This window comes from Hyperolius riggenbachi, chromosome 1, assembly GCF_040937935.1.
Source record: "Hyperolius riggenbachi isolate aHypRig1 chromosome 1, aHypRig1.pri, whole genome shotgun sequence".
Classification (NCBI taxonomy): Eukaryota; Metazoa; Chordata; class Amphibia; order Anura; family Hyperoliidae; genus Hyperolius; species Hyperolius riggenbachi.
This window is the reverse complement of record NC_090646.1, coordinates 419,765,181-419,779,195: the sequence shown is the minus strand read 5'-3', so window position 1 is coordinate 419,779,195 and position 14,015 is coordinate 419,765,181. Positions and strand designations below refer to the sequence as shown.

At 41.6% G+C, this 14,015-nt stretch overlaps 1 protein-coding gene across 1 annotated transcript in view; it reads left to right on the top strand.

Moving 5' to 3' along the window:
* Positions 1-14,015, top strand: part of TRPM6 (transient receptor potential cation channel subfamily M member 6) — a 194,711-nt gene that overhangs the window by 18,395 nt on the left and 162,301 nt on the right. Inside the window, exons 7-9 of the mRNA XM_068242291.1 lie at positions 2,452-2,575; positions 4,975-5,047; positions 7,345-7,445. Coding sequence (XP_068098392.1) covers positions 2,452-2,575; positions 4,975-5,047; positions 7,345-7,445 — 298 coding nt within the window. The remainder of the gene's footprint in view (positions 1-2,451; positions 2,576-4,974; positions 5,048-7,344; positions 7,446-14,015) is intronic.

The window sequence follows — 14,015 nt, the reverse complement described above, 5'->3', positions numbered from 1 at the left end:
ACCTGTGTATGGTTATTTTGACTTTTTATTTTCAGTTCAGGTTCTCTTTAAGAGGTTCTCTTAGGTTCACACCTAAGTACTGAGGTCAGGAATTCCCCATTGCAGTCCCTCAGTTAGTGCTATATCTGTCTCATTTTAGCACTGCCACAACTGCCTGAGCAGCAGATGCTCAAGTGTTAGAGCTTTTGAACGTTCAGAACCATGGTAGATTGCTACTGCACAACACCACTGAAATGAATAGGGAAAGGAGTCATGCGCATGCACAATTCCCTATACATTGTCAGCTATCACACTTGCCAGATAGCGAACTGAAAAAAAAAGAGCATGTTCCTCTGCTCCCAGGTCCCATTAGCCCTTGCACCCCCCCTGCAGAAGTTCACCGTCTGAGCGGTACCACCTCACATGATTCATAATATTGTGGGGGGAAATCTACAAAAGAATTTCGGCAGCGTCTTCCCTCCTTTGTAGGTTGCCCATGTCCATTATTAAAGACAATTGACTCATCCCCACCGTGTGCTTCGGGAGATGGCTGTAACTAGTCCAATGTGTGGCTAGATCTTGGGGGAACTCTTAGTATAATCTGTTCAGCGTTCTTCATCACTGTTTTTTTAAATAAGAAGTCTGTTTAATATTTTATTAACTATAATAAATTCAAATCCTTTTTTATCTGTACACTTTTTTTTTACCTGTATCCTTATTTCTTTTACTGTATACTTCTTTCTTTATATGTTTACCCTCCTTTCCCCTTCCCTATACTTCTGTCTTCTGCTATTTTGATCTGTATACCTCTTTCTTCTTTTTTGTCATCTGTCCCTGTATTCTTGCAGTCCACTAAATATCTAATGGTCCACAGCATACAGCAGTAGTAAGCTACAGAAGGAAATTTTAAATAGATGGGGTTCCTGATCAACATTGTAACAGGTTGTGGCAGTGATGGGGAGTTTACATAACAGAAGAATAGAAGGACATGAATAGAAAGGAAGCAGAAGAATAGGACATGACAAATAGAAACAGAAGAAAGAAGTTTACAGAAGTGATGCAAGAGACAGAAGTAAACAGAAAATCATAGAATTTATACAGTGGAAGGAAGAAGGTTTCACACGTGAAAAATGAAGTATAAAACAGACGAATGAAGGATACAGATAAAAATACACTGGCCAAAAACATTAGAGACACCCCTTATTGGAAAATAAACCAGTCCAACAGTGACTTAGAGTGATGTAACAATGCAATATTGCTTATATAAGGAATGCTCAGCTTCGGATGACGTAGTTGTGTCAAAATGTGTAAGACAAAAGATTTAAGTAACTTTGAATGAGGGATGATTGAGGTGCAAGAAAAGCGGGTGCTAGCATCTGTGAAATGACAACTCTTTCAGGATCTTCCCACCCAATATTATCTCGGGTGTTCAGAGAGTGGCAGTTGAGAAAAAAAACTTCAAGAGATGAGGACTTTTCTGGTCAGAAAAAGCTGGTGAATGAGAGATGTGAAAGGTGAGTATCACACACATTCTGCAGCAACAGAAGGGCAACAATACAGCAAATTACAGCTGAATTCATTGCAAATGTATCACAAAGTATATCCCAATGCACAACAATATGGACTTTGCAAAGTATAGGCTTTAGCAGCAGACCATTGAGAGTGCCTTTAGTATCACAGAAAAAAGGGAAAAGACGCCTGTCCCTTGCCACCGTGCTCAATGGGTCTCAAATAGGTTTGAGGAACATCAATCACAGTTCAATCTGCTTCTATGGCCAGCTCAGTCACCTGACCTAAATCCTATTGAGCGTCTGTGGGACAAAGTTGAAAGATCACTTCAAAGCTTGGAAACGCCACCATCCAATCTGACCAAACTTAGAGCTGCCATTATGTCAGCGTGGGCCAACATTCTTCAGCAACGGTATCAGCATCTTGTTGAGTCCATGCTAAGAAGAATATCGGCTGTGATTAGAGCTAAAGGTGGACCAACTAGTTGTTAGAGGGTGTCTCTAATTTTTTGGCCACTCAGTGTGGAAGAGCACAGATGGAAAAAGGAGACTTTATGTATTTATTACTTAAATAAAATATTCAATAAGTGCTTTTTCTTGTAAAATCATTTATTATTAATATATAGCAGGAGAAAAGTGTTCTGTTTTACCTATTTACCTAGTCGGGAGCTGACTTTTTGGAGCCTCTTCATTATAAAACATAATTGTGTATAGAATTACATGAGCAGCTTGAAAAGGGTTTATGTGGACTGTTGCATTGTCAGTTATGCACAGCTAGTGTGCCATGTAATTTGATACCTAAGAAAATGTTTAGATTTTGAAAGCCTTTTTTGTGTGAAAGAGCCTTTACTGTAAATGCTTCCAACCTCTCTAGTCTTTACAATTCCGGGGAATAAGCAGATCAGATCAAACTAATGGACTTTGGTATGAAATAATCACAGCTGTTTAATTGTGTTTCCCTCAGAGAAATCTCTGCGCAGCTAAAGGATGAGATATTGCAGATGATTGAGAAGACATTTAATCTTGGCCACAGACAAGCTAATCACGTCTTGTATATTCTTCTGGAATGTATGGAGTACCGTGACTCTGTAAGATGTCTTATTCTTTACTAACTACTACATGGACAACTGAAATACAATATGTGAACTGTCTGCCTAGCTTATTCCATCACATAAACTGACCAGCTACACAGTACAGCTAGAATCCTTTTAGTACATGCCAGTTAGGCTTTGTAAGTCTTTTTTGTAAGTTAAGGCGGAATTTCACTGAGTACAAAATTGCAATGAAAATGTTCACGTCAATGCTGAAACCAAGGCATTTCAATGTCCATTTTCATTGAATGTGTTTTTCCAAATGTGTAATTTATGGACTGCATGCTGCAGATTTCTGCACCATGCATTGCACCACATGAGAATCAAGATTAATGCAAATGTGATTTTTTTTCATCTAACATTTCCTTCAATATGCTTCTTCCTGTTATTGTGTATTCACAGTGATGTCATGTTGCTGTGGAGATTAAAAATCGGATGTGAACATTTGCATTTAAAATGCACATGTCTTCAAAACTTCAATTTAAAACCGCATGTCCGCAACCATACTCAAATCGCATGCAAGACACTGGACATTGACCCTAAGGCTATAGGCTAGGTTGTCCAGTCCATAGCTGGCTTACAAGGCCTTGAGGTACTATAGGAGGCGCCCGGTAGGAAACATGGAATTTATGTGGTTCTAAATGGTAGGTACAGCATTATAAAGACAAAATGGTGTGATCCTACCTTCTAGATGTCCCTTGGGGAAAATATATAGATCAAGACGTATACTTGTATAATCGAGTTTTATTTGGGGCACAGACAACGCGTTGTCTGTGCCCCAAATTAAACTCGATTATACAAGTATACGTCTTGATCTATATATTTCCCCCAAGGGACATCTAGAAGGTAGGATCACACCATTTTGTCTATATAATGCTGTACCTACCATTTAGAACCACATAAATTCCATTTTTCCTACCGGGCGCCTCCTATAGTACCTCAAAACGTTTAGTACCCCTTAACCTTAGGGGAAGATCAACGTCGGAGACTCTCTGACGGATCTGCCTTTTTGGAGAGCGACCAAGAGAGGATCAAAGGCCGAGTGGGGACGGTATTTCCCCACCAGTGAAAACGAGTGGTTGCAACCCACTCTTGTGAGTATAATAATTACTACTTTTGCGAAATTTATTTCGTACATATTAACGTGCTACACCAGATTGGGCTCCCGGACCCCTGTGTTTTTTGTCTTCTACTACTACTACGGCTTACAAGGCTGTACCTTCCTCTTCTAGTGTTAGAGTATATGAGGAATTACTGGTGGCAACGGCATAGACTTATACTAGCTGCATACAAAAATCCATAAGCCTATAATTTTGCCTACATAATGAAAGCCTATCATTTTGCATACATAATGCAGTAAACATTTTTTAAAGGTTTTTGTTCTGTCTGATTGCTCTTACCATGCCAAAACATTTTTCTCTTGCCTTAATACAGTGAGCTGAAAAGGGAAACAATAATATTTAAAAAAGTGTGTAGTTCTACACAAAATTGTTTATTTAAACCTTATGGCCACTAGATGAACCTTCCTAAAATTAGCTTAAATGGATCAAACCTACATTGGAAGAGGTTATAAGCTCCTTACAGGTCCTATGCTTTTCTGAGAAAGTTAGCAGTAGTTAGGGCTTTTTTTTCCACTAGGGGCAGGCGTCTACAAGTCAACATCCCAACTATTAACATAATCCAGATGTCTCTTCATAAAGGTGCATTTTGCAACTTTTTATTCTTGGAACGTAGGATAAAGTAGTTTTTTTTTGTAATAAAACTTTTTATTGAAAATTTTTTCCAAACAGAAATAAACAGGTAAACATATAGACAAAGTCTAGAAACATCTATCGTCCATAATGTAATGGACTAATTGTCTGCAATATTTCTTATAGGACGTTATAAGTGCATGCATAAAGAACTTACAAATATTGCTTCCAATTCACTTATAAATTTAGTGCAATATGTTGACTCAATAGCTATTAAAAAGACTGATGACTAAGAAAAGAGACGATAGTGAAGGAAGACAGACAGAAAGAGTAAGAGGAAAGAAAAATAACAGAGGAAAACAAGTATAGGAAAGGAAGGTCTTGGTTGAAGACCCTAAGTGCAAAAAGAAAAGAAGAGAGGAAGAAAGAGAAAGAAGAAGAAAGAACAGACAAGGTTGCTTATATTACATGGCCACTCCTCAATACTCATATCATAAATATGAATGAGTCAAGAGCTTATTATAGGATTAGTCCACAACAGCAAGCTCACTAAGGGCACATATGATCACATCCTCCTCAAAGGGAGTACGGATAAAGTAGTTTTAAATGTCAATAATCCTGGTGCTTTTTCCTGCATAAAGACACTTAAAAGCTTGGGACTGTTGCATCAAGCTGATGTTTTACATTGGCTTTTTCCTCTGTTAGATAACTATATTTGAAGCGGAATCTGAAGAACAGCAAGACATTGATGTGGCCATCCTCACAGCTCTTTTAAAAGGTAATAGCTGCAAGGGAGACTATAGATCTTAACATAGGTACAGTATGTTGTTAGAACAAACAAGCACATGGAATGACTGTTGAACTACCTAGCATGATAACTGTAACTCTTTCTTGCCCTATCATACTGGTGTACATTATACCATCACTGCTATTGGAGAAACATTATTTAGCATATTGGAAGATGGCCACTGACCTCTGCATGTTATGTTTTGACTTGATCATCTTTCAGCAGCTCAAAATTTCCTGGTAACTGCACAAATGATTGTGAAGGTAAAGGAGGGGTACCTGAGGCTAAAAAACTATAACTATATACTGACAGCACTGCTGTCAGTTTCTTTATTGAATCTTCATAGAAAATCTTAATAACGTTGCATACAAGCATACATGTTTAAAGTTATGAGACTCATACCGGATTCACTGCGGAAAAGTGCGGTGGGTGCAGGGGATGAAGAGCCTTACGACCGTTTCGCGCTGGTGCACTTCTACAGAGGCAGCCTCTGTAGAAGCGCACCAGCGTGAAACGGCTATAAGGCGGCTTCACTTTTCCTTGAACAGATCTTCATAGAGTCGACTTGCCATCCTCAAGCAATACATTGTATTGCTGCCAGAAGCCATGGTGGTTCTCCATGTCTTAAGCGGGTACCTAGACCACTACTTCCACAACCCTATGCAATATTATATAATTCAATACCTAGTATTGATGATGGCCAGGTAGCCTGACTAATAGAGTAGAGGTTCTGGATGCATACTTGACCTTCATGGGCCTAAATAAATTATTCTAATGTATCTGCCCAGTGATACGAATTGATACATGCAGATCCTTATATGTTAAGTGAAAGCAAACAGTACTTTTAAAGACATTTTAAGGATGGCTTTGCTTTCATTGTTTAGAAAAATCCCACTTACCTGCAGTTATGCTAATGCAGTGACTATGGCACCTTATGAAACACTGAACCAAAACAAGCTTGTAAATCTGATGTTTCGGACTCCAATAAGACTCCACTAGTTGCAGACTTGTTGCAGGTGTGTGACTGGAGCACTACCAATGCCAAAATATTAACAAAATAGTCACCCAATTGTCATTTTTCAGAATGGAATAACAATTGCATTATGTATATCCATCTTATCTTAGGTCTCTGGAAATACAACTATATTGTACTTTGCAGGGCTGGTACCTGATCACTTTCAGGTTTCCTTTGCAACCCCCCCCGGCTTAAATAATGATTTTGTACTTCACATAGTTGAACTGGGTCCCTTATATTGAGGTGGTTAGGAAAGGTACACCAAAAAAAGATTTCTAGGCATAGTAAAGTTACCTTTGCTGTTTGATAGATTAACTTCTCCAGTGCATTATCAGTAGGTGGCAAAGTTGAAGTTAGAACTAACTAGGGTTAGAACTATCGGAAACTGTAGTTCCAGTATAGAAGTTCCGAACATCACATCGTTCTGTGGCTTCCAGTTGTAATCCTGATGGTATTTGGAGGAGGGCTGCAGCATAATCCCTAACATTGTCTTCTGGGAGAAGTTGTGGTGCACTTATGACTCATTGCCAACCCTCAATATTATGAACATTCTATTTACCTAATAATTGGCGGGTTTGGCTTAGGTATGGAGTGTTACAGTGGGAGAAAGGGGAGTGGGGTGGAATGGCATGGCATTAGTGGATTTGGCATATGGCTTACTGGAATGAAATATGAGGAATTGTGGAAGTGGGTTGATCTGGTCTGCCACTTAGTTTGACCAGGGGTGTGAATGTATCTGGATTCAGAAAGTCAGACGGGTAAAGAGAGTAGAGTAGTCTGCTTAGGGTAAGGATGGACTCACTCTCTTTACATGGTAGGTGGAGTAAGACAGAAAAAACTGTGGTTTTAAGTACTTGTAATACATGTGCTGTTATAAGATTATAAGAAACTAGTAGAAAGGCCCTCCTGTTAAAATACGGCACTAGATCACAGCCGCTACCCCCTGCAATGCGCGCACATATGCGTCCCGCTTGCTCGCTCCCCACCACTGTCTGAAGTATATGCACACCGGGAGCTGTTTGCTTGGCGGTTGGAAAAAGCTGTTATTTCCCACAATGCAATGAGAACCTCTGTGAACCACAGACCACAAACTGTCAGATCCGGCCCTGTGTCCTAACTGCCCTGGCTGCGCACATGCTCAGTACAAAAAAGCCAGGGACACACAACCATTCAGTTGATGACGCAGGGACACTTGCATCTTATTGTATAGGATGTTTACGGTCCAGAACAAAATTGTGCAAAAATGTGTTTATCAAAACCCTTTTTCTTGTAGGCACCAACATGTCTGCTCCAGACCAGCTAAGCTTGGCACTGACTTGGAACAGAGTCGACATTGCTAAGAAGCACATACTAGTGTATGGACAGCACTGGAAAGTTTGTATTATGGCAATTAGTAGTACCAGTATCATTGAATATTTTAGTTATCACAACTTACCTGAACCCACAGCACCATGGCCCGTATGTAGTTTTGATAGTTTGATTTTTCCCTTAGGAGATACATTTTCATATTTTCTTTCAAATAACTTTTCAGCACTTTGCAGTTGAAAAAAGTTCCAAAAAATAGGGTGAAGGTACTACCAAAATAATTTTGACTGTTTTCTTGTTTGCTAGTGGGTTAAAATGCATTTCATTGGCAAGGTGTGAAAATATCACGTAGGAGAAAACTTGGGAGAAAAGCTCAGTTGCATATGGGGCCATTTTTTTTCCTGAGTTATCTTGTAGGAGATAATTTTCATATTCTCTTTAAAATAACTGTTAAGCATTTTATTTTACACCTGGAAAATTACCCAAAACTTGGCGAAAAAGTGCTATCAAAATTATTTTAAGTATTTACTTGCTCGCTGATTGTTTAAAAGGCATTTTATAAAAAGGTGTGAAAATATCTCCTAGGAGAAAACTCAGGAGAAGTGAATTGCATATGGGCCCATGTGTACAAACCATATCCGACAGTAAACATTTGTGAGGCATAGCTGCTAAATTCCAATGGATCTCATTGTTGTTGTTTTTTCTTTTTCTGGTAAAACTAAGGCCAACTAGAAATCTTTTGTATTTCAATTTCTTTAGTAAAGTTTGATGAATATCTGCTGTTAACAATTGATGCATACTACGAACCTCACAAAGCAGCAACTGTGGTCTGATAGCCTGCTTATTTGTCATAGACTGTAGATCTTCAGTGATTTTTGTGTCTGCTGTTAACTAGGGTAATAGGGTTTTACGCCTAAGTCTGTAAGCCAGAACCGTTCTGGTTGCAAACAGTTCTGCCATTTCCTAAATACTGCACTGGTTATATAAGGCCTTCACACACTTTTGTTTTCATTAGGTTGAGTGCCTTTGTCCCGTTAAACAACTTTCTTTTCTTCTTGACTTGTCTTAAACTGGCTTCTACCTGTTGTGCGTTACACCTGATCAGATATGTGTGAACTCCTATTTTCCACTTGGATGAACAGCCCCTCAATTACCAATTCCAGATGCCTAGAGGAATAGATAACTTTATAGCTTCCCTTTTAAAACACATTATTTGTGGGAACAGTACTTTCTAATCAGGCTCTGGATCATACCCCCAGGTATTGGAGCTAATTGCGTTTTTCACTGATGCTTGTCCAGTTAGCAGTTACTCAAGCTGTGGCCTTCTAGAGGAAAAGTTCCCTTCATTGTATTTTAGGAATTTGCTTTAACTATGCTTTAATGTATTATTCAGGCAATTGGTTGTTGATTTGCTTTAGAGTTTCCCAAAGTTCAATGTGACACACTATTTTTACAGCGCTACTAAGAATTGAGCCATCCAGTTCTGATATTTTGATGAAAAAAAGTGGCATCTAGACTGAATCAACCCATTCATCCTCTTTATAGGAGTGTGTGATTAACAGTTTTATTTTTCAACATTATTATGTCAGCCCTTCCTCAAATTAGTGGAAGAGCTCTCCGCTGAAACATTTGCTGCATTGTGCTATAGTAACATTTGTAAAAAAAAAAATGGGTTAATTCTATGCTTGTAACTTAGCCATTGAATTTGTTTACATTTGGTTGTGCAAGGTACCCTCTTTCCCTGAAAATAAGACCTACCCTGAAAATAAGCCCTAGCTGGAATTTTGAGCATGCTTGAAATATAAGCCCTACCCCAAAAATAAGCCCTAGTGTAAGTTAAGAGAAGGAAGAGGTGGACAGTAAGCAGTGACACAGCGGTGCAGTGCTGATCAGGCTCCAGTCCTGTCATCCCAGCACACAGCAAGGTTATCAGCTGTGTGCAGGGATGACTGGACAGGTGCCTGATCAGTACTAGAGTTGGGCCGAACGGTTCGCCGGCGAACATGGTTCGCGCGAACGTAGGTGGTTCGCGTGCGGGTACCGCACGCGAACCTTTTGCGGAAGAAGTTCGGTTCGCCCCATAATGCACTGAGGGTCAACTTTGACCCTCTACATCACAGTCAGCAGGCCCAGTGTAGCCAATTAGGCTACACTAGCCCCTGGAGCCCCACCCCCCCTTATATAAGGCAGGCAGCGGCGGCCATTACGGCCACTCGTGTGCCTGCATTAGTGAGAGTAGGGCGAGCTGCTGCAGTCTCTCATATAGGGAAAGATTAGTTAGGCTTAACTTCTTCCTGGCTGCATACCTGTTCTGTTCAGTGAGCCCTCAGCCCACTGCATACCTGTACTGTGATCCTGCCACTGCATACCTGTTCAGTGATCCTGCCACTGCATACCTGTTCTGTGAACCCACCCACCACCACTGCATACCTGTTCAGTGATCCTGCCACTGCATACCTGTTCTGTGAACCCACCCACCACTGCATACCTGTTCAGTGATCCTGCTGCCACTGCATACCTGTTCTGTGAACCCACCACTCCATACCTGTTCAGTGATCCTGCCACTGCATACTTGTTCTGTGAACCCACCCACCACCACTGCATACCTGTTCAGTGATCCTGCCACTGCATACTTGTTCTGTGAACCCACCCACCACCACTGCATACCTGTTCAGTGATCCTGCCACTGCATACCTGTTCTGTGAACCCACCACTGCATACCTGTTCTGTGAACCCACCCACCACTGCATACCTGTTCAGTGATCCTGCTGCCACTGCATACCTGTTCTGTGAACCCACCCACCACTGCATACCTGTTCAGTGATCCTGCCACTGCATACTTGTTCTGTGAACCCACCCACCACCACTGCATACCTGTTCAGTGATCCTGCCACTGCATACTTGTTCTGTGAACCCACCCACCACCACTGCATACCTGTTCAGTGATCCTGCCACTGCATACTTGTTCTGTGAACCCACCCACCACCACTGCATACCTGTTCAGTGATCCTGCCACTGCATACCTGTTCTGTGAACCCACCACTGCATACCTGTTCTGTGAACCCACCCACCACTGCATACCTGTTCAGTGATCCTGCTGCCACTGCATACCTGTTCTGTGAACCCACCCACCACTGCATACCTGTTCAGTGATCCTGCCACTGCATACTTGTTCTGTGAACCCACCCACCACCACTGCATACCTGTTCAGTGATCCTGCCACTGCATACCTGTTCTGTGAACCCACCACTGCATACCTGTTCAGTGAACCCGCCACTGCATACCTGTTCTGTTCAGTGGACCCGCCACTGTATACCTGTTTAGTAAACCCGCCACTGCATACCTGTTCTGTTCAGTGGAGTTTGGTGTGTCAGTGTGAAGCAGTACCTTAATTACACTACCTGATTGATGTATACACATGCAAGATGTTTTAAAGCACTTTAGGCCTGTCATTTAGCATTCAATGTGATTTCTGCCCTTAAAACGCTGCTTTTCGTCAAATCCAGATTTTTCCCGGGGACTTTTGGCATGTATCCCACTCCGCCATGCCCCCCTCCAGATGTTAGACCCCTTGAAACATCTTTTCCATCACTTTTGTGGCCAGCATAATTATTTTTTTTTCAAAGTTCGCATCCCCATTGAAGTCTATTGCGGTTCGCGAACTTTAACGCGAACCGAACCTTCCGCGGAAGTTCGCGAACCTAAAATCGGAGGTTCGGCCCAACTCTAATCAGTACAGAAGCATACCTTAAAATCCAGGATCAGCACAGTACAAAGGAACAGAAAATGTTCTGCTGAGAGACACTTCCTGATATAAATATAAGACATCCCCCAAAAAATAAGCCCTAGCTCATCTTTTGGGGCAAAATAAATATAAGACACTTTCTTATTTTCGGGGAAACACAGTATATACAGTAAATCTCTTTGCCTGGTGATAAGTTCCTGGATGAAAGCTTATATACAACTCCATTCTTTGTCTCCTTACCAGACTGTGTTTATTCCAGGGGCGGCGCCAGGGGGGTGCAAGGGGGTGCTCGAGCACCCCCTAGAATTGTCCAAGCACCCCCAAAGCACCCCCTGGAGTGAACTGACTTCAGGCGTCTAAAAGACGCCAAGTCAGTTCACACAGCGGCAGCACGGAGCAGCAGGCAGGGCTACGGTAAGATGGCCGCCCGGAGCCCTGTTCTGCAGACTTTGAGTCTGCAGTGCATGGCTTCGGGCGGCCATTTTCCCGTAGCCCTGCTCTCTGCATGCAGGCAGGAAGTCTCGTCGTGACGTTGGGAAGGAAGAGGATCGTGGGCGCGTGGGCGCTGCGCGCCACAATGAGGTCGGGACTCGGGACAGGAGGTCGGGAAAGAAGGTCTTCTGGCTGTAGGTGAGTAAATGGGTTCTTCTTTTCTTTTTCAGGTGATGCTGATTGTGCATATTGGGGTCATATCTGCTACGGATTGTGCATATTGGGGTCATATCTGCTACGGATTGTGCATATTGGGGTCATATCTGCTACGGATTGTGCATATTGGGGTCATATCTGCTACGGATTGTGCATATTGGAGTCATATCTGCTACCGATTGTGCATATTGGGGTCATATCTGCTACGGATTGTGCATATTGGGGTCATATCTGCTACCGATTGTGCATATTGGGGTCATATCTGCTACGGATTGTGCATATTGGAGTCATATCTGCTACCGATTGTGCATATTGGGGTCATTTCTGCTACCGATTGTGCATATTGGGGTCATATCTGCTACGGATTGTGCATATTGGAGTCATATCTGCTACCGATTGTGCATATTGGGGTCATATCTGCTACCGATTGTGCATATTGGGGTCATATCTGCTACCGATTGTGCATATTGGGGTCATATCTGCTACCGATTGTGCATATTGGGGTCATATCTGCTACCGATTGTGCATATTGGGGCCATATCTGATAACGATTGTGCATATTGGGACCATATCTGCCACCGATTGTGCATATTGGGACCATATCTGCCACAGATTGTGCATATTGGGACCATATCTGCTACCGATTGTGCATATTGGGGCCATATCTGCTACCGATTGTGCATATTGGGGTCATATCTGCTACCGATTGTGCATATTGGGGTCATATCTGCTACCGATTGTGCATATTGGAGCCATATCTGATAACGATTGTGCATATTGGGGTCATTGGACGTGTTTTTTGTTAAAATCTGCTCACATTACGTGTATTTTCTTGAGAAAACCTGCACAATTATGTGAATTTTCTGGGAAAAGGGTCACCAAAACTTGGGCCCTCTGTCGTTGCACTTTTAAAGGGAACCCGAGGTGAGAATAATATTGAGGCTGCCATATTTATCTCCCTTTAAGCAATACCAGTTGCCTGGCTGCCGTGCTGGTCCTCTGCCTCTTATTCTTTCAACCATAGACCCTGAACAAGCATGCAGCAGGTCAGGGGTTTCTGACAATATTGTCAGAACTGACAAGATTAGCTGCATGGCTTGTTTCTGGTGTAATTCAGTTCACTACTACAGCCAAATAGATCAGCAGGGCTGCCAGGCAACTAGTATTGTTTAAAAGGAAATAAATATGGCAGCCACCATATCACTCTCACCCTGGGTTCACTTTAAATTACAGTTAGCCCCGCCCTCATCCGGTCATGACCACGCCCATCTTTTTCGGCGCGGCGCGCTTTGCGCGCCGCAGGTTGTAGCCACACCCATTTTTTGCCACAGGTCGTCAGCTCCCCCGGAAATTGGTCCAGCACCTGCATAGCACCCCCTAAAAAAATTTCCTGGAGCCGACACTGGTTTATTCTAATTGGTCTGTTATGTATTTGCTAGAAATAGTTCACCAATCAGCTTCTGCTTTCTGATATAATGGTTCAGCCACTGTCTCTCTCAATCTTTTTACTGGTTGCTAGTGTCCTGAATATCGCCAGAGCCACAGATGACAGCAGGTTTCTTCACATCACAGTCTGCTGTCAACTTTAATATTGTGGTCTTTACTATGGAGCTAATAGGCCAACATTTCTTTTAGTGGCATTCACTTTTTATATAGAAATAAAAATAAATTACTCTTTGATAAAAACTCTTGACAGTCCCCTATTTCTCTTATTTTGTTTCCATTTTGCAGTTTGAGTATTCTTTTAGTTATTTTCAGTGTAACAATCAACTTTCATTTTATAGTTTGAACTGGGGTTTTATTTTTTGGCTGCTCTTTTTAGGGTTGCTTATGTACTGATTTTAGCCTTATTATGTCATAGATGGAACTTGCTACAGTGACACCTTCCTTTGATTATATTATCATTTGTCGATAGTAGAATTTGTTTTCTAACTATAATCTGTTGAAAACCACTATATAGAGAGCGTAGTTCACAGCGATTAAACATTTTTATTACATATCTGCCCCGGCATGAAAGCTTCTGATCTAAATGACTGGTCATTTGGACTGGAGTGCCAACAAAATGGTAGGCCTTGTGGGATGTTCCTAATATGCAGCTACCATAAGTGGTCAAAGGAAGGACAAGCAGTGAACTGGCAACAGGGTCATTGGCACCTAATGCTCATATTATCAAATATGTATATTATACAAATATTCATATGCAAAAAGGTTTTCTTTTTTAGTACATGGACATAGCTAGTTTTAAA